Source organism: Halichoeres trimaculatus, unplaced genomic scaffold (genome assembly GCF_033239565.1).
Source record: "Halichoeres trimaculatus isolate MK-OKI-2021-1 unplaced genomic scaffold, fHalTri1.1 fHalTri1_scaffold_6, whole genome shotgun sequence".
Lineage (NCBI taxonomy): Eukaryota > Metazoa > Chordata > Actinopteri > Labriformes > Labridae > Halichoeres > Halichoeres trimaculatus.
Genome location: NW_027437184.1, coordinates 19,348,340 through 19,374,750, shown reverse-complemented (window position 1 = coordinate 19,374,750; position 26,411 = coordinate 19,348,340). Strand labels below are relative to the sequence as shown.

Here is a 26,411-nt window from a genome sequence, read left to right as displayed (position 1 = left end):
ACCACTATGCACCAGAGGGTTGAACCCCCCCCCCAATTTAGAATTTCTAACAAGCTGGAAGTCCTTTCACCAGACACTGGCCACAGAAAATGTTTGATTATGTTTCTTGAAGAATCATTGGAAAGATGATTGACAAATCCAGTAGATATTTTTCTTTATATAGATTAATTGCTTCATTGTAGCAGGTGTAGACTACATGGACATCCTGCAGCTTCCTGCGTCTGTAATAAATAAGACGTGCACGTATGCCAAGTCAGGGATGAGTAAGGCTCTGATTATACATACAGTATGTTCCTGCAATCACAGTCCTCACAAAGCCACACACGGTAACACGGCTAATCTCAGCCTCTCTTGTGTCCAAAACCGTGAAAGTTCTCCAGGTTAAAAAGTGTAATTTTCTAAGCATTAGTTCAGCAGCCACTTCAAAAGTTAAATAATAATACAATGTCTTCGTGGAGGTTAATGCTCAGAGTAAGCTGTGGGTGTTAATTAAACTTTATGGTCATTTTGCGGCCGGTTGCTGTTGTTGTTGTTGTGTTGCTGTATTTATATCAGTGAGGGGGCAGCAAATACCATCATCACATCTAATAGATAAACATTAAGCTTGATTATTAGCATCCTCCTGTGTCCCTCAACTCATCAAAGGTATTATGCTCAAAACTTTGCCCACCATCTTATGAATATTGAAATTCCTGTTAAGTTTTGGTTTAATTTAAAGTACAGAAGATTACATCATGTTATTTAATTCAGCATGCCCTAGAAACCCTGTTCTTTGTAAGGTTTACATTATTTATCACAATGTCAGTGGACAAAAATAATTTCTTATGTATAAATGGTTCATCTATAACATCATCATCATTTAACTGGAAATGTGACTCCTTTAAAAGTGAGTATTTCACTCACTTAAGTAAGTTTCTTTTTGAAAGAAGTCGTCTACCAATTAAAAATTTAGTCCAGCTGCAGTTTCACTTTGTTTAAGAGTCACAGAAAATATGCTTTACTTTAGTGAATGATTTCTTTAATTTGAACGACATATGGTCCACATTTGTAGTGAATTACATATGAGAGGGAAAATGGTAATGCATTTGTAATGTAAACCTTTAATGCAGCACACATCTAGTACTAAATTCTGGCTTCCTGAAAGGCAGCTGAAGACATAGGACCAAGAAAAACATCCTCTGCAGATATTTATAAAACTGTTGGCATAAAATGTAATATATGCACCTGATAAGAACGTCAGGAGGCACAAACCTGCATGCAAATATGGCAGTTGTCTATGATGCTTTTAACATTCAAAAATATCAAATATGTCAATAACAAGAACACTTTCCTGCCTGTGTTTAAATACAGAGAAAAAGGACTGAAGCAAGACTGTAAAAAATCAGATAAACAAACAGACGCCTCCACACATCCACCATCAGTTACATCTGCTAGCCTGTGAATCCACACTTTCATTAATGCACATCCGCAGAAAGGCCAGAATGCAGACAGAATAAAAATCACAGGAGGAAAGAAAGCCAATGGATATGTCCATGCATCAAAACGCAATCAATGTCATGACATAATCAAATGTCATAAAGCGCACGTCAGGCGTTAAAAGTAATGCCGGAGGTGCTCCAAAGATTTGAAAGAAATGGGATTCACTGTGTTGGCCCATCACCATGTAGTTTACAGCAGAGATGTTTGCTCATACAGTGTAAAGGTTACAAAAAAAAAAAGAAATTTATGCCTAAAGAATATGGCACACTTCCAGTCCTCGTCTCCTACGGACACTAGTTTATAAAACACATAAATATATAATCAATAGTAGGATGACTTTGCTACTGTATCTATTAATCTTTATAGGCCCAACATATAAGATATTGAAAAGTATTTCATAACAAATGTAGCTTCAAGAGTGCAAACAAATCTTGACATCATGCAAACTGTAAATGGAGAGCGACGCTCGTTCGGCAGGTAGAAGCTGACGTCAGAGAGTAGTTTGGTTCGGACGCATCCTGAGGAGGAAGATCAGTTTGGTCCACTTCAAAAGACAACTTATAGTACATTCAACCAAGTCACATCATAAAGGGTTTAAAAAGCCATTAAGTAAGTAGTCCATAAGCTCTTCGTGGGTTAAACACCTGATGAAGTTGTGTCCACTGAGACAAAGTCTTAAGTTCCCTTGAGACAAACTGTCCTCTTATGATTCAGTCTCAACTAAAATGGTTTAAGGTGATAAAAAAGTCTCCACACAGGGAGACTATGTCTCCTACTTTGCCAAGTGCAGCAACTGTCCATCTTGTCCTTTAGCATCAGCGTTCAAAATACTTCCATACAGAGGAGGACAAGGGTGTCGTTACTGGTCTTTGATTGTTGGCAAAGTTTTGTGTTTTTTGTTCCCTGGACGATTGTTGATGTAGTTCTAGAGAGTCAAATATTATGGCAAACCTCATGTACAGAGAGCCAACAGAACAACTGTAGCATGAGCAATAAAAACAAATCACCCTGTGTGGTAATGCTAAAATGTAAGGCTGGAAAAAAAAAAAAAAATTCCTTAGAGCTTTAATACCTTACGAAGCCATTCTGGCACCGAAATATGAGCTGTGATTGGCAAAATTCAAAATATACTAAATTCAAACACTTGCCACTTATGATTGCCAACCATTTTACTGAAATGTGATTGCTGATTTTTTTTTAGCCTTTCAGTATTTTTTTAGAAGTCTCAAAAAATTTAAAAGAGAATCAAAAACTTAATTGAAAATCTGAAAATGCCCATGTGAAGTTTCATTTCAGAGGCAAAAGATGAAGTTTTAATATTGATCACATTAATTTCAACATTGAGCCTTTGCAGTCTTGTGTTTACCTATCAGACCACTCCACTTTAGGCATATGTGAGTACATTTAGTTTGCTAAAAAAATTTGAGAAAAACACTGAGAATATCCACATAAAGGAAGGCATCCATGAGTTTGGTCCAGTCTCAAGCTTTCTACTTTTTTGTAAAATAATCCAACTAGAGGAAAACAGCGAGCAAAAGGAGCAGAGTAAGACAGTTTAGAGAGAAGATGAGCTCTGGCTGTAGTGTCTCAGCAACAAATGGTCATATTCAGCCTCAGAAGCCTGCGACAAGGAGTGGGTAGAGCTGCCGTCAGAGCTCAGAGATGAGTCTCTGAAAGGTGACGGAGGCGTCAGAGCCACCAGCTCCTCCATATCCTTTGCCCGCCTGCTACTCAAGTGCTCATAAATCTTCCCCGCCGGTCTGTTTTCGCAGCAATTTGAGGCGGCGGTGACCTCGGCATATGTGGTGACAGTGGAGGGGGCCTGTCTGCCCCGGGATGCAAGGTACTGAGGAGGGCAGTTGGCAGCGTCCGCAGTCGTGGGAAGAGCGGTGGTGGAGGTGTTGCTGACGGTGGCTCCCCCTGGCAGCATCATGGTGTTCAGCTCACTGATGTTGGCGGTGAAACGGTTTACCACGCAGCTGATTTGGTCCATGATGGTGGTGCCCTGAGGTTGGTTTCCAATCATCCCTATACCAATGTCACCCACACCTATGACGCTAATGTCCCCACTGTCCTGCATGGCGGCATCCTGGCCATTTTCCTCAGCTCTTCTCCTCCCTTCAGCAGAGTGCTCTGGTGAATAGGTAGCTAAAGTTTCTTCTCCGTCCTCTCCGGCCTGAAAGGAGGGCTGGGACACTGGTGGCTCCTCATACTGCTCTTTGGCACCGGTATCCCCAGGCGTATCTCCTCCTTTGGAGAAAGGCTTTATGATGGCCGTCTGATTCGCCTCCACTGCTTCCTTTTTCTTCACGTGGAACGACATCCTCTTCCAAAGGTTAGGTCTGTAGCCCCGCTCGTTCTGCCCCCACGTCACAGATTTCCCATTGGAGCTGCAACACATGAAATATGGACAGTAGGGGTGTGAAGGAAAAGCAGGAAAAGTGATGAAATAGGGTCAACTCTCCTGAGTGGTGATGTACAATGAGTCTGCCCTGAAAGCCTTTGATTGTTTTTAGATGAAAAATATATTTACAGATACCAAATACTTCACATTTTCAAGTCAAATATTGCAAATGGGCATTAATGACCTTTGAACAATGAGTAATGGTGTTACTTTTCAGCTATGCAAAACTAAATGTTTTTCAAGTCAAAGTACCTCTCTGCACTGATTTATTCAAAAAATCTTGAGCACCTTCTCCAAATGCTAAATGCTGCAAAGTCCTGTACTCATGGTGGATTAAGATAGGATAAGACTCCTTATCTTGTCTTGATGTTGGGTTTCTGCTAATAAAATTTTATTAACATTTATGGGTCTAGACCTGTAAATGTTTTTGTAAAGTGTCTTGAGATAACATTTGTTATGATTTGGCGCTGTACAAATAATGATTGATTGATTGATTGAAACAATTCAGCCCTGCCACAGCTACCCCAGCTCACTACTCCCTTTCAAATTATTGAAGACGTACTTATGAAGGACTTTATATCATCATTATTCATTAAGAAAAGACCTTCAACCATCTCCTCTTACCCTATGGTCCATTTTCTTGTCGGTATTTCTCCATCCCCCTTCCATCTTTCAATTACTTTGTAATTTTTTTCTCCCCCTGCAGTTTCTTTAATCTTCCCTAGAAAGATAAATCCTTAAAGGCACTCGAGTCTCCACTGGGAGTACTTAACCCAAATGAGGAAGCCTTTTTTCAGCTCAAAGAGCAGTTTTTCTCAGCTTATTCAGTCTGTTGTGGTGGTTCAACTCCAAATTATGGTTTAAGGATCATTTCATTCCTGGTAATATCTCAGAAGTGTGGTATTTGCTGTACAAGGGCTTGTGAAAAAACAACTCAAGTATGTGGCTGTAAGGGGATTAATTCAGATAGCCTATTAACAAGAAAAGCAGTTTCTATGAAGCAGCCATAACTGCCAGGCCCCCCGCGTGACAGAAACGTCCCTGCCTTAGCCACTTCTCCCTGAACTTGGTCCTTTTGTCCTCAAAATGTTTAAGCAATGAAATCTTCTAGGTAAAAGACTGAGTCATTTCAATGCAAACCATGTTTGTGCTGATAAACTGTGGGAAAAATCTGCAAAAACAATGCTTGAGAAGGATCATCTGACCAAGTAACTTTTAAGGGCTGACGTGTTACAACTAAAGGCTTCATAGGTTTTTAGGAGTGTCAGAAAGCTTGATACAGGTGTCAGTGTTGAAAAATATGTCCTAAATATACTAAAACTTTCAAATGAAACTGTAGAAACCCTTATTTTAGATTTCAAAACACTGTTTCATAACTTGTCAACATAGCAACTGGGCACAGGTGTTTTGGGTAATTAGGCATTCATTTATTTTTAGCACATTACCCACTCAGTTCCTGCATGTACCTGATATCTTCCTGCGCTGACCCGCGGCGTCTAAAGAAGTTGGCCATGCTGCCCGAGGATGTGCCAGACTTGGCAGCTTTCTTTGCATCGCCTACGTGCATGCGCACCACTGTGGATGTTGTGAAAGCGCTCCTGACGTTCTTCTCAGGCTTGGCGAGCATGATGTACACCTGACGGGGAAATTGGGAAGGAAAAAAACAACCAGGGCAAAGATAGGAAAGGAGTTAGAGTATTCTTAGGATGATAAAGTTCTTCTCCTGTAACTGTGATTGTGTGTGATGTACCTTTGGGACAAACATGCAGCAGAGAGCGACAGTGGCACTGAGGCTGACGCTAAAGCACATGGTTATGATCTTGTAGTTGGAGCCAAAGTAAATAGGAACAAAGGCCAGCCAGATGATACAGGTGGTGTACATGGTGAAGGCAATATACTTGGCCTCGTTAAAGTTAGCCGGAACATTCCGAGTCTGCAGGAAATGAGAAGATAAAACTTTTAAAGCAGTATAAGTTAAGAGGAGGGAAACATATAGATGAGCATAAAGGGGTGACCTATGTATTGTCAAGCACTGTCACGCTGAAGTACCTTGAAGGCGTAAAAGGTGCAGCTGAGGATAAGTAGGCCATTATAGCCCAGAGGCGCCACCACCCCCAGAGTGGTCAGATTGCAGATCAAGTGAACCTCTCGGATACTGGGGTAGTCATGGATCACCTGAGAGGGGAGACAGGTTAAGGTCACTCTTTTTGTCTTAGTAAATGCAGATAAGCATCCCCCACATTTTAAAACACACACACACACAAACCTGTGGTGGCTCAATGATGAGAAGTGCCACAATAATCCCCAGCTGCAGCAGTATGAGTAGGAAGGCGATGACCAATTGTGCGCAGGCGGACATAAAGCGCGGTTTCTTGGTGCAGATCTTCTTCTTGCTGCCTGCCAGGATCCGTGCTATTCGGTTGGTCTGGAAATCGAAAATAGATCAAATGGTTATGCAGGCTTCACTTGCATGGAATGTGGATAATGCTGCACTGCACTGATTCATAACAGTAATCCCCTTTTCAGTTCCCAGATCTCAGAGAGCAACCTCAGCCCACACGAGCATTTCTTCCTGACAACTGGCCATCAGCCAAACTCTGGAGGTAGCTCTTCTACTTTTCTTTATCCTCAGATGGCCTTCGCAAACATCTCCAAAACACCGAACCATCACAGCAGACCAGACGTCTGATCATTACAAACTGAAATAATAAAAGTACCTTTGCTACGTTGGTGTTTAAGTATCAAATTCAAATAACAAGCACACACTGATCATCCCACGCTGCTAAAAACATCCACTCCATATAATTCAGTCTCATATGCAATATTTCTACAAGGCTGACTCCTCTCCTCTGCCAAAGACTCCTACATGTATTGCACACAGTATGCTCCTCCTGTTTGTCCTCCACCTCCTCTGTAAGAGTGTGTAATGAAAGCAGTGAGGGCTCTTCAGCAGCTGCTTTAGGCTGGGATTTTGCAGTTTCACTCTGCTGACTTCTGAATTTTCAACTTGAAAGCATTTGATCCCAATGTCCTGTTTCATACAGAAGTATCTCAACATGTATGAAAAACAGAATATTTTTGATGTTCTGGCTATTTAATAAGGCCTTCAATGGGAGGGTTTAAAAATACTTTACACTGTGAAGAACGCCTACTTGAGTACCGGGTTTCACACAGAAGGTGAAATGGTGAAGGTCTGAGCTTTATCTGAAAGAAGTGATGAAACTTGGCTAAAGCTTTGCTTCTTGTGTTAAAAAAATGTACGTGTCCATACCTTGGTGACCAAGGCGGAGTAGCTCATGGCAGGCGACAGGCCAATTCCCAGCCGCTGGAGGTAGCAGTAGACTATGTGGGGTTTGGCGATAAGGCTGAAGGTGCACAGGTAGCTCAAACAAATTCCAGCCAGGATGATGTAGCAGAGCTCACGACTGGAGGACTTGACCACGGGGGTGTCCCAAAATCTACAAAGATGCATTGATATTAATCAGTTGTTTAAAACTTTGTGTATAATGTGATTAATATGATCTCTTTATGGCTACACTCTAATTCAGCAGAATTAATTACCTATTAATTTAGGACAAAACAATCCCTGTCTGTGCAAATAGGCATAGAAAGTGGTGGAACTCACAAGCACATGGGATAATCAGATGGTCAAAGGAGTCTATGCAAACAGACTGTACTGTTACAAATGTCAGATTCTATTGACACTGTTTAAATGATAACTTTCCTCTGATTAAATGATAAAAAACTGTTTCACAAATGTCATGAATAAGCTCCTAACTGGTAAGAAGTGTTTCCTCCCCACGTGGTAACTCAGAATTAAGCTGAGTCAGGATGAGAGCACGGCTCAGAGCAGAAAATCGAAATGTTAACTGTCAAAGAAACTGAACTCAGGGGCTATATTAGTATCAATGGTACAAGCCTTGTGCACATGAAACACAATTCTTAATGTATTAGCTAGTTTTTAGTATAATGAAATATAGACATGTACTTGGTATCAATGTGCTTTTAATTTTTTGTCCGGTAATGCACTCTTTAGTTTCCCCCCTAGCTGAGATACAATTATTTGAGATGTGTTTCACAATGATGTTGTGTTGTATGTATTCACTACGCTGTCCCAGGTTTGGTCAGTTTTGACCATAGACTGTAAAAGAAATGGACGTCCACTTGCTCGGCTCGAAGTAAGGTCTCCACAAAAACTGCTCCCCCTGGTGGCTGGCTGCAGTATAGGTTTATAAATACGGCTTTCCAGTCATTCCAGATGGCTGTGGTCAAACTTTAAAAAATTAATACACCTCGTAGAAATGTTTCTCATGTCTGATTGTTGTGGTGGTTTGAAGATATTATTTGGCTGTCTTGTATCCAAGTCTTCTTTTTTCTGAAAAGCTTCGTTTTCATTAGTTATACAGGGTTAAAAACAAGGCTTTATGTAACGTTTGACGATGATTGACAACTGCCGTTCTCGTGTATTTTTGGGGGGATTGTAAAATATGTCGGGAGGTAGAGTCAAGAAGTGATTAGACTCTCGAATGTAAAAAAAAAAAAATTTTTGTCACCCAGCTCCACTCAGATTCTCCCAGAATCCCTCATTGTCTCTACTGCACAGACTCTGGCTCCAAACTGCTACAATGGTGGTGCCTGAGACGGCGGTATTTTGGCTTCAAAACCGTAGAATGATAAATGACGGAGCCACGCTGTCCACTCTATATACAGTCTATGGTTTTGACACATTTTTCCTGTATATCAATTTGACAATTGAATAAGTAGAAAATTAATTACTTGATAAATACAGAAGTAACAAATAGTGTAGACAGCAATCCAAGACAGGCAAAAACAACAGCAGCGATGGGCTCTGGATCCCCCCAAAGCACATACTGCACTGGGATGGGCTCACAACCTGAGGAAGAAAAAGAAATCACTGAGTCAGACAAGACACAGCTTGATTTGTTTGCAGATTAATATAGATTAAGATTTCACTCATACTCTACAACTAACCAACAGTTTAGTAATTCAGTTAAATATCTTAAGGGTCATAAGAAAGGAAGATGGGTTTGCCTGGACATTAAAAGGAGCTGTGAAAGCAAAGGTGTGAATAAAAAGGGTGAAATAGAGTAATAGTAAGTCAAACACTACTCTTCTGTGGATACTACAAACAGAAAAAGAGCCAACTTGATTTGTTTTACTACAGTGCGAGTTATTGTAGGAGACAATTGTTTACAGAAGGAAGAAAAATGGTTTGAGTATTTCTTTATTCAGCCTTGAGCCAAATCCTTCACTCTGGCAAGAATCTTAAGTATCTTGGTTTGTGTAAACTAAATTAATATTTTCTTGAGCAGCAAAAAGTCTGAGCTGAAAGTGTTTTCTGGTGCATTGAGATCCATAGAAAGGGTGTACAACTCAGATCTTCTGGCCTATTTAGAGTGTCTCTATTGGTTGGTAAGAAGTTAAAGTTGTATAAATATAGTGTGTTTACCGGTGAGATCATCTGTGGGCCAGGTGCCGAGGACGCAGGCTCTACAGGTGTACTCATCAAACACAAACTCATTCTCTTTGCAGGGAGTGCACGTCCAACAGCAGCTCACCTCCCCTTTGCGGATCACCTGAGGAGACGCACACGCACGGGTGCACAAATTAACAGCAGTGTGAAAGGGCAGCCAGGACTCCAAGCTCCACTGGTTTTAAACTGTAGCTAATGACACAGAATAACTTCAGTCTTTGGGTGAGGAAATTAGTTGGGAAGAAATAATTCGGATTGGAGGGTTGGTCAAGTTCAGGGTTATAAATATCAGCTGTTGCCAGGTCTCGAGGATTTTGCTTGGCTTCACCTTCACAGCTTTTTCTGAATTTCTGGAGCCATAAAGGTCAGATAATGATACTGTGTTACCTTTCAGAGTGAACAGTTGCTGGATTACATGCAGATGACGTGAGAAGGAGCAGGTATATAAGTGGTACTCTTGTGAAAAATATGACAAAACGCTCAGAAAATGCGTCTCAAAAGAGTACTGATATAGAAACACATGCATCAGTTAAGCATTTTGATTTCTTGACAAGCTTTTCACAGCAGGAGTTAGTGTAGAGTGAGTAGGAAGGTTTAATGTGAAAGACTACTGGGATAGCGATGAGGCAGACAGCAGTGTTTTCCTTCATTTGGAAAGGAGTTACAGAAGCCCAGATGGGACATGATTAAAGCTTGAACAAAGAGCTTTACTGTGTCCCTGGTCGGGTACTTGATGATCTGATTGGACCAGTGTTTTTTTAGATTGCAAACTTGTGGGACCAAATCAAGCTTGCTGAGTGGGTCTTGCTTAACAGTTTTTTTTCCCCAAAGCTGTGAAATGTTCTCTGTTATAAAGAGTGTAAAGCATAAAACTAAATCCTTAGGTTGGAGATTATAATCAAAGAATTGGATGTAAGGACAGTGAAAAATATTTCCATGGTTTAAATCTTGTTCCCCGGAGATGTGTGTGAGTAAACGTGTAGGAGCAGTCTGTTTTGGAGCAGCAGTGTGTGTACCTTTATCTGTGCCTTCTGGCAGGGCTCAGAGCAGACTGACGTGATGACTTCACTGTCATTACTCCAAATTTCCTCATCATTCATTTTCAGACCACCCTGATCCCAGCTCCCCACGTGGATGTATGCATACTCCTCCTCACCGATGTGCTTGAAGTTCATGATTTCATACCTGGGACACAAATACTGTTCAGTGAGTGTATTTAATGACATAATAATATGGCATTTTTCCTTCATTTACCACCTTCCTTTGTTTCCTACTCCCCCAAATAGTATGCCTCTAACCTGCCAGGTGAGTCTCCATTCTGATCAAAGAGGATGTCCTCCCCAGATACACCAGTAAAGTTGGTCTTCATCAGGAATTCCAGCAGCGTACGACCATCAATGGGCCTCATGGCTTCACATAAACCCTGCACCAGGGTGAAAATTGTGATGAAGATGAGATGTTATAGTAAAATTCTGCAAGTGTGTAATGCACCATTTATTTATCATAACACCTTATATCCTGGACAGAGGGTTTGCTGCATGGCGTGCAGACCATAGGCCATGGAGTAGATGGCGTTAATGACAAAACCCATCTTGGTATCTTGAGCATACTGTTGGCGCAGAGACTCTCTCCCTGTTGAGAACAGACACCTGCTCATAAAGAGAAATCTAATAATGGTGAACCATTGAAGTGTTGACAACTAAACATGTGTGGAGAGCTGTGTTGAATTGATATCCACTGTACTCACAGGTGCAGGTGCGGTTGTATATGGTGCTTTCCTGAGGGTGTCCTCTCAGTCTGCACTGGAAGCGATGCTGCCAGAACTCAGGGAACCACGGGTTCCTCAAGTTGGAGTCGGGCTTCAAGTTCAGGTAATAATCATCAAACCAGGTCACATACGCTGACTTTAGTTTAATAGTGATTCCTCCAGCTGCCTCTTTTTGGAAGCCATCAGTAACATCGTACCTGTCCGCCCAGCCGTCACTGCACAAGAGGAGAGAGGAGCGACACAGAAAGGTACAGCGAGTTGTTAGCTGGAGAAAGGAGTGAGCCAAATAAGACATTTTTTTCTTGTTATTTTTATCTAATGAAGTGTCCTTCTATGTTTTGTAATGAGTGCTGGCAGAGAGACTCACAGTTTTCTCAACAGTGATTGTCAATAAAGTTCTTGGATACTTCATAATAACTCAATAATTGTGGACAAACACTATCATTTTACACAACAGCTTGCTTAGTCTTATACAGGAACTGCTCACTATGTTCTTGTTTCTTGGTAACAGTTGCTCAGTACTACAGCCCACACCAGTATTTGATTGTCTACACTTCTATGTTGCCTCAGCAGGAATTGCTGAACATTCCTTACTGTCTGTCTATTTGTAAGATGCAGCCAGTAAACTTGACACAGTGCCAGAAAAGCAAATGTTTTGAAGAGGCACAATTTATTGGCTGGCTTGCCTTCAACAGGGTACTATTTTTTCAAATCATTTTTAATGATACAATTAAAGAAACACGCATATATTCAGAAGTTCAGTTCAGCACCAGCAGGTAAGCTACCATGGGAATACAGGATATTTAGAACACATCTGACTTGTTTATTTATTCATTTTACATTTTACACAAACCTTGCATCTTGGTAGACTCTAAAACATTGTTAGGATTATTAATTCTGCAAAAAGGAACCTTTAACACCTCCTTAAACACATACTAATGCACAAGGTTTCTGCTCCTTGTCTTGAACCATGGTGAGTGTTTGACTCAATGAAGCAGGTTTAACAAACAGAGGGATAATAATAATAATAGTCTATCTTATATCTTTGAATAGCACAGCTTTAAGTTTAACACAAGATTAGAGTTCAACAGATTACTTTAAGTAACTTTTAATGGCTGTAGTGAGTGTAGTGTTTGAGGGAAAAAACAGCTCATGATCAAACGAGCAAATTTGTAATGCTGAAGGCCTGCTGTGAAAAAGTATAATCTGGTACTTGTGACTTTAAATCAGAGCATTGCACCAATTAGAGGAGACAGGTGGTGGAGAGCGTTACAGTAGAATAAAAAATCTATTAAGATGACTCAGACATGAAAACACAAGTCTAAGTAGGCGATAAAATAGGAAATACTTGCTCACAAATCTCAGCTGAAAACTGCAAAGAGAATTTTTGTTATCATGTTCAATAACAATCTTTGATTTAAACCTCTTAGGATCAAAAGTTGGGGGAGACGGGATGACTTGACTAGCTCTGGCAGAAAGAGCTTCAGCTTATTTTCTCTTCACGTTTTGTGTTCTGAGCTTTTTGTTTTGTGTGAATTACTTTCACTCACTTGCGATTTTTTTCAAAGTTTTTGTTCATTGGCTGACTAATTAGATCTCTTAAGGCATATTGTGTGGAGGCCTTTGAGACACACTTGCCATCTAGAGCATTTAGATTCATTTGACTTCAATGACTTAAAGTATGGATTTTTCTATGTGCACATAAGCTCATCATCACAGAAATACACATCTCCTGTGAACTTATCTGAGGAATTCAGGGCAACTACTGATTTGCTCCTGAAAAAATGTCAAATGAATCACCATTTCTGCTTTCTTTCATTCTACAGACAGTCAAGGTAACGCACCAGCCTCCACCAGTCACAAAGACGTACCTCAATAAACATTAAGCATCAGACAAACAGCACCAGACTGCAGTCTGCAGACACATCTGTTCAGATGTTTTTTCAAAAGCCTTGAGGGCTTTGACTCAACAACCTATTTCATCAGTGAGCTGGTTGATAAGGTTTCTTCTATCATCTATTATTATCTCTCCCTCTGGACAATCAACAACAGAAGGCTGATTACACCTCCACACATGTGCATACATGTAAACACACACACACCTCCCTGACACAAAGAAACACACTCCTCTTCTAATCGACAAAAAAAGCAAAGGAAGCCATTTTTTAAAACTTTGCTATCAGAGCTGGCGTTATACAACAGCAGTGTGGGTGGTTTTTGTGTGATGCCTGGTTCTCTGGGTGAGGTAGGAGATCATTTTATAACTCATCCTTAGAGAAGCAAGCACAGAGACTGTACACTGGCATGAAAAAATGACAGGAATGGATATGAAAAGCATGGAGAGCTTTGACTCTGGATAGTTTGAATCACACTTGATCACAACGAGAGCTCTAAACCCACACATTGACCTGGTAGGTCAATATGCTGTTCGCAGCGTGTTGCTGCACCACCTACAAGCCTGAAGACATGCACAAGTGTGTGTGTGTGAGTGTATGCTCTCTTGCATGCACACAATAATGATCAACTTCCAGTCAGATCTCTTGGAAGTGCACACTAGAACTCTGTAGTGGCAGGACAGCAGGCTGAAAATAATTCAGTCTCTGAAATGAACCTAAACAAGATGCAGGGAAAAAAAAGAATGGAACAGCCGCCAAAATGAGTCGACGTTAGGCTGGAAGCTTTGATAAGTTAATGGCAGTACTTGGGATAACGGCAGGGGGTCAGATTGTTTTACTGGCTGGAAGTTCTGTTTAATAATGTGCCCCATTGACTGTGTATTAAAATGGACAGGTACAGGTCATGTCCTGCAACCATGTGGTTCTGTACATATCTGAAAAATGACTTTCCTGACTCACTGACTGACGTCGTATTTATCGTCAACATGGTGGACAAACAATGAGTTTGTTAATGGCAACAAACTTGTCTGTCACTGTTGTTACAGGAATCAAGATTTTTAAAGCATGTGTATACACTGAAGACTTCCTAACAAGGACAAGGGCTGAACAATTAATCAAATTGAAACCAACATTGCTCTGTAAATGAATGCTATTTTCAAATTGCAAAGGCTGCAGTAAAAAAAAATTATGTACACAGACCTGGAGGGAATAAAGTAACATGTATTTGTTATTTCTTAGAACCAGCAAAAGTCAATATGCTGTTTTTTTCTGGCAAAAACCCTGTGAGCTACAGAGATCCATCCAGTTGGATGATTGAGGCTGGCAGAGCCATACCCTGTAAGGTTTGTTACTATTACTGACAACTGGAGGTAAAATTTCAATGTTACTTTTCTTTTTCACTTATAAAGTAAAGGAAAGAATTATTTCAATGTTGACAGTATCCTTTGTCCTTTGTTGTGCTGATCACACTATAAAATGATTTTTTGCTTGTGTTTAGTGAATAATGCAGAAGATAACAATTTAAGAAACATTACATAAAGCTTTTTTAAAATCCAATATTTGTCATTGTAGTGAGTTCTGGGTTAGCTGATGTTCTGGGAAGTTCAAGTAGAGCAGAAAAGGCAGGGGAAAAGGGTAATAAATAAACAACTGAGTAACTGAACTTCCCATAGCCATGAGTTTTTGCATTAAACCAGTATAAGAATCTGATCTGGTTAAAAGGATGGGTGTAACATCTGTCCTGTAACTCCACCAGCCAGGACGCCACTGTGCATGCCTTGACTGCACCTGTGCATTATGTCAGCACAAAGGAAGGCAGCCCTGATGACTCTAAGGCTCTCAATGGGCAGAACTGAAGTGATGCTGTTTATCTGTTATTGTCAATGACATGTACAAACATGCTAAGGTGTTTGCGGCAAAGAGCATTAAGTTCAACAAGATCTACAAAGGATCAGTTACCTGCTCTCATACTCAGAATCACACAGCCAACTTGTGATATTTTCAGCATCAAGTTTAGTTTTTTTAGCATTGTGCTAACATTTGCAAATTAGTTCAAATATCTAATATATTTATCTAAAAAAATTAACATTTATTAGTTCAACTATTGGCATATGTTATTTAAAAATCAACAAAAGAAATATGATTTATGAAAAAAAAATAAGATCCTAAAGTTCAATCAAATGAACGTCATTGTATCTGACCAAGTTATGTCCATTAGCAGTAAAGCTCCCCTAAATAGGTTTCCGATTTCAGACTACTTTATCTATCCCCAATGGACAACTACATTTCAGTTTCATTTCTTCCAGAATAATACAAAGACAGAAACATATAAATACTGAGTATTCGGCCAATACCTAACTGTTCCAGCCTGTGCCAACCATACCAACACACCAACAATAAAACACAATACCAAGCACTATGAGCTTAAACACAGTTAGCCCACATCATTTTGAGGAGCTTACTGTGTTAATGGTCTATGCAAAAAGTTAGGGGAAGAACATTGATATGAACTTGCAGTCAAAAAGCAAAGAGGGGTAAAGATATGTTTTTCTTACTCTGAAAACTAACAATGTCTACACACTACTCCAAAGCACAGGAAAGGGAAGAACGGGGACGACTCTTCCTGAGCTCTTAAATGTCCTTGTCATTCACTGTATTCAACATATTCCATCCATTTTTAACAGCCAAGCTGAAGGCTGACGCTGGCTCAAAAACAGCAGTTCAAAACCAACAAGGCAGTGTTGGCAACTACACAAAATGAAAACATGATCATCTGCTCCTTTACGCTCTCTTTCTATAAATGGACCGCTGGTATGTTTGCACTACAAATGTATGCAAACCATGGTCTGTTTGGGCCAAAACCACATGGTTGATGAAGTCTACAGTGAGGTGACAAACATACTCTAAACATCTGGACAAACTCTTATTAAGACATGTAAATAATGGTGTATGATTATGTATAATAACACTCAAAATAAACAGTAATAACAGTCTTGATAAGTAGACTTTTTTTTCCAGATAATGAACTTATAAAAACACTACCAGCTAGGTGAAAGCCTGGTATGACACTACAGCTCATAGAACCTGGTGTTTTGAAAAATGTAGTTCAAGGTTATTTTATTTTTCCTGCTGTCAGATTTGAGCGACAGCCTACATATGTGGCTCCTAATGAGGAACGGAATTTATAGAACACCAGGGACGAGAGAGCGCGAGAGAGCTAAACCTTAAAATACGACATGTTATTCTCAGAACATGAGGGCGAGAGCAACTGAAACCACCTGCTTAATCCACTTCTTCTTCCCTGCTTTTGTTTCTAATTTTACTCCTAAATTTTTTTACTGCACGATTTTTTTTGTGCGACTGATGTCCAGTCTTTTATTTTCTGACAGATTTTTCGCCATTATAATGTATGAAAATGTATTTCTCAAGCAAAGGATGATTTAACAAAGTGCAACATTGCTCCTGCAGAATTATATCTGCATGAATGAGTCGTATCTGAGGTGCTCAATGAAACCACTGACAGCTGACCAAATCTATGTCAGCAACTGATTCAGTCTGAATGTGCAAAGTTTCACTTACTCTGAAAGTATCAGAGAATGATTATGAGACAATCATCAAAAAATACAGAAGTTCATTTTGAAATACCTTGAATTTTCTTCATGATGTTGATGCATATGATGAAGATGATAACAGTGATGATGATGAGAGGACAAACACATCTTGTTTGCTGATGATGGACATCTGGAGACACTCTGGATTGGAAATTAATGCAAAAACATTAAAAAAAAAAAAAAAAACTGAAGGACAAGTTGGTTAGTCATTTTTTTCTCCTTCCCAAAAAAGCAATGCGCCCATGGGTGAGAAATTGAGTCATAAATCCCACATCCCACAATCCTCCGCTCACCTCCCAACTAGCAGAAACTCTCCTACCAGGCGCTGTCGTCTCATGGCCATCAGTATCCCTCGGACTGTCATGCCCTCGCAGAAGCAGGCCACCACCCTGGCTTTGGGCAGGTGGGCTCGCAGCTTCTGCAACAGCTTGTCGAAACTCTGTTCACCTGCGTTGCTGTATATCTTATCAGAGTGGGCAATGCAGAGTCCCTCCTTTGCTGCCATGTCTTTGAACGCCTCCATACCACTCTCCCCATAATTACCTACAAACAGGAAGCCATAAAGGGAGTGTTGATACACACAATACAGCACACACAACTCTCAGGCTCATTATCTAATTAAAATCAACAACATGAGTCTTTTACACTTAAACAAAAAAAAACTTAAATTAGCAGGACTCTTACAGGAAGCAGTTTGGATGTAAATACACTGGAGTAATGCCAGCTCACACTCGAGAATCAGGTAATTTTGTCCCCAATTATGAGAGTTGTCAGGGGTTTCACTTCCCTGTATTTACTAGAAATTGGGTCACCTACTTTCTGCTGCTTTGCGTGTGTGCTCTCACTCTGGGCATTAGACTGCTTGAGGCGTCCTTTCATTACTACGTGTGAGTTTTACTCCCATATGTGGCATGTCGTCTTGAGTAGTTACACACTTTTGCATTTCTTTAACCGTACTTTCACCTTAAGTCAACTCTGTGTTAATGTTACTGATGAAGCTGCAATTTCTGTTTGAATGTTTTTTTTTTTAGAAATTATTTTTTATCTTTGTTTATTCTTTTCTTAGTTTTCAAAAAGGCCAATATCATCTACTATGCTGACAGAACTGAATTATAAATGAGTTTACAGGTGTGGGCAAATGAAGACTGACAGTAGGCAGTGCTGTGTTTAGGGATGGGTACTGGATTAAGTACTTTTATAGGTACAGACCGAATTCTCTTTGTAGAATTGAGTACTGATTCACGTAAAATCAAATGGTACCATGTTTGGGTACATAAACACATCCTTGTGACTGTGAGGAAGTGGAACAGTCGGCGATTTTCCAACTGGACACGAACACAGAGCTATATATGGAGAAATGAATATGTCAAATTGAAAAACTTTGAGTTTTCACCATGAAACAAATTTTAAAGTCCCGAAAGTACCGAAAATTAGTAGCATTGAGTACTGATACCGATTGCCAGGTACTGGGCATTGGTTCTGTATTGTTTCAAATGTCACAGGTACCCATTCCCAATGGTGTTGTCTACTTTTTCCACATACCAGCTGCAGTAAACATGGTATTTTTGCATCTCTGTGCTTCATAGATTATTTTCAGGCAAGCTTTAATCTTTGTAACTGTTTGTATAAGAATTTCAAGGTAAATCAGCATTTCAGTGTAGTAATTTGGTTGAAAACAGGGTAAGACGTAAGTGAGAAGAAACACAAAGAAACACAAATCCTGCACATCATGGACAATGGGATGCTGTGAGGAAGGTTCAGAGAAATTAGAAAAGGATCAGTTTCAAACATTCACCAATAAAGGTGGCACATACAGTAAAGCTCCAACTACAAAGGTAGAGGTGGCTGTAATGCACTGGTAAGGGCTGCTGCCTCACAGCAAGAAGGTTCCCCATCACCCTCGAAGAATTAAATACTGAATAAAAGATGGCCGTGTGACAAAAGCAGATTAGCTATGTGAAACCTTGTCCAAACACATTTGTTTTATCATCACCTTCACATACATACATGACAGACATGAAAAAAATTAACTTTTATATAAACAAATCTCTTCAAGCTTCTTCAGTGGAAAATGTTCGCTGGGTTGGATGGAGTCTGCATTAAGACCTGAGAGCATTTACTGTTTCTTCTTGTTTGTTAAACTTAAACAAGACTGACAGAGTCTGATGTGTAAAATAAATAAATTAACTTTGAGTACATTATCAGATACACTAAAAGAAAGATAATTCATCTGGCAACTTCCCACTGCCCAATTCAGACTCTATTCACATGACATGATGTTTTACACAGAAAGACCTTGGTTGATGCTTTCTCTCTTACAGTCAAGGACATGGGATTAACTGGACTGATACAGTAAAGACTCTTTTTCTTTTCATGAAGGATTCATGGCAGAATATGATTTTTACTCCTTCAAGAGACAAAAGCTCTGATTTCTTTGAAAAAATGATAGTCCCTGTTTGGTAATATTGCATAAATGTTTTCAGAAAGGGTTTGGGGTTGTTGTGAAACAAAGAGATAGAGGTCAGTGTTAAATCTGCAGTGTAAAATATGACAGAGTATTTAATAGTAAAATAAAAAGAGGGGCTGTAAATGAGTTGCTCTTAAATCTTTTTTCTAAGCACCTACGGTATACAGTATTTTTCTGACTCCAGTTAAGCTGTAACTCCTAAAGGGTTGTAAAGATATGACAGAAGAATAAAGTTACAGGAGGGTTGTGAATAACAAGTAGCTACCGTCAGAATGTTATCAGTAGCTTTAAGTGGTCGGAGCTCTAACACACACACAGAGTTCAAAGTCAAACCAGATGTTTTCTGTGATGCAACACCAATGATGACAGGGAATAAATGATAAGCACTGATTTTATACATTCAAGGACATCACAGTGACAGTCTGTTGACTAAAATATGAAGTGGCTTACTCCATGAATGTGTTTGTTTTTGTGTTTGTCTGAGTGAAGGCTTACTTTTTGGCTCAGGTTTTCATGCTGCAGGAGGTTTTTAGCACAAAAAATGACTGAGATTTTTTTTGTTGATGCAAGGTCAGAGTCAAAAAGTGTAATGCTTTTCTTTTGTTCAAGCAGCCAAAAATTATTTAGATTTAGCGCTTAAATAAAAACTATGTTTTGCACCGCCTACAATATGCATGAGTGTCTTTCTCCAGACCTGATTATACTAAAAACAGACTCATTAACACCCCATGAAGATTATACATCTTGCATTATATGATACAAATATTGCACAGAAAGCCACTAATATTGTCTTAAAGTGTTAAAGTTATTATGTGGTTTTGACAAAGTATAAGTAGAATAGATGAGAGACGAAAATAGGAGGATGAATATAAAATAGAAAACACACTGTCTTACCTTCTGTGTGTATAGCAGACACGTAGCTCCAGTTGTATCTCTTGACAATGTCCACCATGGCTCTGGCCTGTTGCATATCTGATGGCACCACCCTCATGAAATATTTATACAAGCTCTGTAGAAATAAATAACATGTTGAGAGTCCGACAGAAAATGTTTTTGTGTGACAGTCCGTCTACTACATGAAGCCACTGAGCATCAAAGCTTGTGAGAAAGGTTCAGATCTGAAGTTGCAGAGATGCATCTCTGTGATCTAAAAAAGAAAACAAGACCCTTAATGAAAAGTTTGACAAGTTTGTTTCAAGAGTTCACAGTTTTCATTTTAAATTCAGTATATAAGTTTGAGTTTCTACTTGTACAGAAGTATTTTTGATACACCATTCTTCCTCTGAGTTTTAACTTTGTAATGTAGTGTTTAAGACCCTGAAATACCTTTTTCAGATTTTTTAAATTTTCTTCTGCATTGATTCACCATCCAAACAGTAAGTGTTTTACCTTAACCCCAATGAAAAGCCTGGTTTTCATGTAACTGCTTTTGTGAAGTGGTTTTACCTTGTCACTGAGGTCCATGCTCGTGGCAGAGTAAGCTATCTGCGGGATGTTGAAAAGCTGGAGGAGATTTTGCACTTGGATGGCCACAGAGCTGGATCCTGGTCCAATCAGCCCCACAATGGGCTTCTTCCCCTGCAGCATCATGCTCCCCTGCTCTGCTGTGCACTTGCCCTGGTTCTCCTCCTCCTCGTTGGACACAAGTGTGTCCCGAATGAATTCGATACTCTGCTCCAGTGCCACGGCTGAGTGCCAGCACGAGTCCCTGGAGACGAAAGATTGAATTCTTATTGTTATTTGGAGAAGCAGTGTGGTAAGTGGATGATAGCCTGAAGTAGCCACTTGGGTAGGGAAGTAATTTCAGAGCAGATAGTGGTCTGCAATCCTAAATTAAGCCAAGGCTTACATGAGGTTTCAGCAGCTTAAGTGGCTCAGACCTAGCCAGTATCTCCTTAACTACTTTAGAATTTTTTTTTTCAATTTCAGTCTCAGTGTTAGGTTTCCAAGCTGCTGCAAATTCAGCAAAACGTTTGGTTAATTCTGTCCCTCATGTCTTACCATACAGATGTGCTTGGTATAAATCCTTTCACAACACTTAGCGAAGGAAGGAACACAGAGTTTGTTACTTGAGAGTAGCAGTTGCTGTTGCTTCAATATCCTTTGCCATCCTTAGTTTCTGACATTGGCTGGTCTGGGTGATCTGTGGGTTTGGAAGTCCAAACCTAGATTTGAGGCCTAATACTTGTGGTGGACTTCTGCCTCTGTGTGGTTTGCTTAATTAGCTACACTCTGAAGTGGCTTATCAGTCTTCTTTTGGGCTAGTGTGATTGTGCCTTTCTCACTTAAATGTGGTTGGCAGAGGTGTCAGGTATAAAAGCTGTCTTTTTCGTACTTTTCCTGACTAGTGAACCCTTTTGCTCTTCTTGGATGAGTGACATTGGTAAAAGCACACTGTCATTTATAGATCCTCCTTTCCTTGCTTAAGTGCATTTGATAAAAGCTTTATCCAGAAAAATGTTCTGCCATTTGTGATGATTATCTAACTGCTGATGATACTCAACATCTCTTCTAAATTCGGGCACCCTTCATGTTTTTTTTTGTGAGTCTACTTTCTAAAATTGTCCTTTACTATCTGGGCTCATCCCATGGTGTTAAAAAGAAACTGTTTGGAACCCAGAGGTGTAACTCAATGTGATAGAAGGACCGTTATCATTCACATTTATGAGTTCAGCGATGCTTTCTGACCTGATCTCACAGCCCAAGGTGATATTCGGAAGGATTGTGGGGTCTGCGTTGATTCGATCCAGAGTATGCATCATAGCCTCTACTCTCTGGATCCCATACTGCTCTCTCACAGCCCCACACTTTCGCTCATGGACCTGGGCAGAGCACAGCATAACATTTACACTAGCATTTATCACTTATGAAGCAAACGAGCAGAAAGAAAAACACAGTATATACCTTGTCTGCAGGTGGTTGATGGTGGACAGAGAACAGAGCTCCTATGATGATGTCCCCAGGGATATGAGCCAGAACCCTTCTCTCATTGTTCTGGGCATCGGCCCCCAACTGGTCTCTCAGGCCCAGCCAGCTAAGAAACACACACACTGCCAACAGCCCTGATCTAATTCCCAGTGCTGTGTTCATCCTTGCACCTTCAGCCATCCTTTATCCTCTTAGAGCTCAGGGAAAGATGAAAGTGTGGTCTTTTGGGAGGTGCTTGTATTTCCAGAGGTGAAGGTTAGATTCCTTGGAAAGGGAAAAGACTCAGAATGGGAGTCTGGTTTATGGAGAGTTGGCTCACATGTTAAAGGAGTAAGTTTTACTGCTCAAGTATGATATGAACACACACAGAAATAGTGTGTGAGATAGATTTCAGATAGTTTCATGTTTATGTATGTATATATATATATATATATATATATATATATATATATATATATATATATATATATATATATATATATATATAAACTTGAAACTATCTTAAACTATAAAAATAGAAAAAAATGGAAACAGACTATCTGTAGCAAGACTTTTTAGTCAAGTTAGCACATATATAACTTGAGTAAAGAGGTAAATTTTTTGGAATATGTGGGGAAAATAACAGCACCTCTTTGCAGGAAATATTTTAATTTCGGTCCTAAAAATGACATTAATCGCTACCCTTCATACTGACATGTAAAAACTGGCGCTCCAATTACTTGCCTACGATCAACGAAAGACTTAATTTTCTCGACTGGGTTCAAGACTAAAATCCACACATGTCAAAAGTAAGAGTAAACTTCAACCTACCTCTTCCCTGCCTGTAGCCCTGCAGGTTCCATCCTTTTTGAAACCGTTTCCATCACTGAGAAGAAAAAGGGAAAAAGAGGAAGAAGAAAAGCGCTGCAGGTTTCTGCTCAGGCTCACTCTGACGCCTGGCTACAGCAAACTGCAAATAGCAGCAGATAATATGGCCCGTTATTGGAACATGTTTGACTTACTGACGCACGCGGCAGGGCCCCCTCCCTTCCTCCTTTCTCTCCACCACCCCCTCTTCCTCCTCCTCCTCGTACTCCTACTCAAAACAGTGGAAGGCATGGAGCATCGCTGGTGACTGAATTAGTACAACCATGGAAGGCTACAGTAGAAGAAGCACACAGGTTTGACGAGTAAGAAGGACGTCAACATCGGGGTTAGGAGGGAAAATAAGGAGACACTGGCGTGGTTTGTTAAGGTGCATGTAAGTTCATATTAACTGATAACGCAGATGTATGCTACATGCATCCAAACAGGAAGTAAAACACCAACTTCTGTATTGCGAAGTACAAGAAAATGTGTGGAATAAGTAAAAAACGTAAATAAAGTGGCTGAATCTGATTGCCCCCCAAACTCTTATGGACTTATCCCTCACCTAGCAAGTGATTGAGTGCATGAGGCTGAAAGGACTCAAAACTCGTGCTGTCTCAAAAAGGATACTGTCGTGAGTAAACTTACATCAAGTTACTTGAACTGTGCACACAATTTTTGCAGGGTAGTGTCGTCTTAAATGAAACACTGCCACTTCGCACTAACTGGTAAGGATGATACCGCTTCACAAAGGTGCACAGGTGTGCCTCCGCCACTCAGTATTTTGCATTATCAATCGTTCACTCGTTCCCGCCCTTTCTGCGGCGTCGCCAATATGGCGACCATTGAGGGTGTGAGGTGACCAGAGTATCACACTCAACTGAGAGTGCACTACTTTTTTCCATAGTCTGTTTGCGTGAACACACTTTTTCTCTCAAAATAGTGAGTGGTTAGAAAAGATGAACATAATCTGAAAAGATGAACATAATCTGAGGCATGTAATCATGTAGCTAACTTGAGCAGCATTAGCAACTCTTATTGAACATTTTTTTGTTAAAAATAATTGTTTTTTTTTTTAACCAATGCACCATTTTGGTCAGAATATATGAACTAAATTTAAAGAAATAGCTATGAATATTTAAAAAACCACAGTATGTTAATTAAATTGCACATGCACATATTGGGGGCTGTACGGTGGTGCAACGGTTAGCGCTGCAGCCTCACAGCAAGAAGGTCACCGGTTCAAATCCCCACCTCGGCCGGTGGGTCTTTCTGTGTGGAGTTTGCATGTTCTCCCCGTGCATGCGTGGGTTCTCTCCGGGTACTCCGGCTTCCTCCCACAGTCCAAAAACATGCTTACCAGGTTAATTGGTCACACGAAATTGTCCCTAGGTGTGAGTGTGTGCGTGCATGGTTGTCTGTCTATGTGTCGGCCCTGCGATCGACTGGCGACCAGTCCGGGGTGTACCCTGCCTCTCGCCCAATGATTGCTGGGATAGGCTCCAGCCACCCGCGACCCTGTAACAGGATAAGCGGTATAGAAAATGGATGGATGGATGGATGCACATATTGGTCTGTGTAAATATGTATAGATTTAATATGTATTAGCAGCCTACTTGTGTTCTTACAGGCAGAAAGACTTATTCTTGTTTACCATCTCTTTTATCATTTCTGCATTACCTGTTTGTTTACCCTGTCAATGAGTGTGTGTTTGTGTGTGTGAGTGTGTGTACGTTGACATTGAGATTTGGCCAGTATTTCTCTTCAGGGTTTCCATATCTTCTGTATCCATTTATTGTGACTGGTCAACTATTTAATATGAAGACAAAAGTCAAGTGGACAGTTCTCTCAAATCACATGCAGCTTTAAGTGTCCTTTTTATCAAATGAAAAATCAGAAAGATGTAATGTGCCACACTGACCGCTATGTCAATTGTCATAATTGTTCAAGTAATAACAAATTTCAAAACACTGACCTTAAATCCTATTTTTGTTTGGGTATAATGTTCTTTGACAAAAGTTGAATAAGCACATGCCTGATTTAATTCTAATAACTGACCTCAGAAGATGAATGACTTCCCAGTGATTAATGAGAAGCTCAAATGTCTTGTTTCATTACGCATGTATGAGGTATGAACATTTTATCAACCACTAACCATAATGATTAAATTCTTGGTCAAATATGTGATTGAATTTGTTTCCATGAAGGAGACTCATTATTAGGTGTGAACTGCAGAGCACAGTGAATATCTGCTTGGAAAAAAATATATTTGTTGGTTGCCTTGAGAGACAGAAAAAGAGGCGGCAGCTCCTAGAAGGAGAAAATGGTTGCTTTGCGCCCTCTGGTGGAGACATATTTTCAAGAAAACTTCATTTTCTGAGAACATCACATGCAAGCAGTCTCCCAATCATGAGATGAAAGGTCAGAGGTCTTGGCGGTTGCAGGCTCAGGTGTGGAGAGTCATATGAAGCAGTGATACAGACGAACACAAAAGATTTCAAAGTTCATTTGTCTGGGAGGAGAGCTCTTCCTGCCCTCTGGCCAGAATGTGTTGTGCAAATGTAAATACCACAAATTCACCCTGGGCAACTACTGGCCTTTATTGTGGTCTTCCCTTTAGGTGGTCCTCAATCAGTCCTTTGTTTTCAGTTCCAGTGTCAGCTCACACTGTGGGTGATGACAGGCAGTAATGTAATATCATATGATGTCAAAAATGCCAGAGTCACAGAAAAACAAGGGGTCTCAGTCAATACATATAATCAGTTAAACTTAGACTAGGTGGCCTGGGGCCTCTTTTCCACATGTCACTCCCCATTCTCGGCAGTTTTCCTACACTATCTTCTATCCATTAAAGGCATAAAAGCCAAATGATAACTTAAAAAAAATATGTACAAATATATTTATTTAAATTTCATGTCTGAAATATTTGTTTTTAAATAAATAATTTTATAGGAGCTAATTTTATTTGTTACTAGCTGATGTTGTTGTTAGACGAAACAGCTTTGAAGTCAAACAGAAAAAAGGTCTTCAGGAAAATACATCTTTTATCATTCTTTCTCTGTGGTCTGTTCAGATTATCATGGGGATTTTCATACCATAATGTCAGAAAAAATAATTTACTTAAGCCCTCATTGTGGTCTTGTGTGTGTGTGTGTACAGGAGGTATGTGTGTAAAGACAGATCATGAGGTATGTGCCTGTTTTAATCTGTTGATCCTGAGGAGGAAGTAGCCCACATTTCAAGCAGAAAATCCCCATGAAATCACTAAAAGTACAAAATTTGAGATAATGTGAGACAGGCTTTTTTAAGTCCTGATATGACTTTGAACATCAAACTTTTATTATGCCTCCATTTGGCAGCAGATAAACTACTGATACAGAAATCTCATAAAAGTGCTCCAACTACCTTTCATAAGAGTTATGTTTTCCCCCTCTTTCTCTCTACTGCAGTTTTGGGTTGTGTGCATCGAGGCTGATCACCCTCCCTCACAATGTAAGCTTCACCCTGAGGTTAGGCGGC

The 26,411-nt window shown here is 40.0% G+C and overlaps 1 protein-coding gene across 1 annotated transcript; it reads right to left on the bottom strand.

Moving 5' to 3' along the window:
• Positions 1–980: 980 nt before the first annotated feature.
• grm5a (glutamate receptor, metabotropic 5a) lies at positions 981–23,015 on the bottom strand. Its single transcript, XM_074671467.1, has 18 exons — positions 22,857–23,015; positions 22,023–22,310; positions 21,807–21,940; positions 20,565–20,826; positions 20,013–20,127; positions 16,945–17,194; positions 11,125–11,360; positions 10,888–11,009; positions 10,676–10,800; positions 10,394–10,562; positions 9,354–9,480; positions 8,660–8,777; positions 7,155–7,341; positions 6,150–6,308; positions 5,933–6,058; positions 5,634–5,816; positions 5,350–5,519; positions 981–3,869 (listed from the first exon to the last, which is right to left on the bottom strand). Exons 2-18 carry the CDS (start codon positions 22,224–22,226, stop codon positions 3,035–3,037), a joined length of 3,522 nt encoding a protein of 1,173 aa, XP_074527568.1. The 5' UTR covers positions 22,227–22,310; positions 22,857–23,015; the 3' UTR covers positions 981–3,034.
• Between the last annotated feature and the right edge of the window lie 3,396 nt (positions 23,016–26,411).

Excerpts from the sequence above, each read along its gene's own strand:
- grm5a (XM_074671467.1), bottom strand. The coding sequence starts at position 22,226 with ATGGCTGAAGGTGCAAGGATGAACACAGCACTGGGAATTAGATCAGGG. Across the intron at positions 7,342-8,659 it reads GTTACTTCTGTATTTATCAA|ATTTTGGGACACCCCCGTGG; the intron begins GTAATTAATTTT and ends GCATCTTTGTAG. Across the intron at positions 3,870-5,349 it reads TCAGCGCAGGAAGATATCAG|CTCCAATGGGAAATCTGTGA; the intron begins GTACATGCAGGA and ends CATGTGTTGCAG.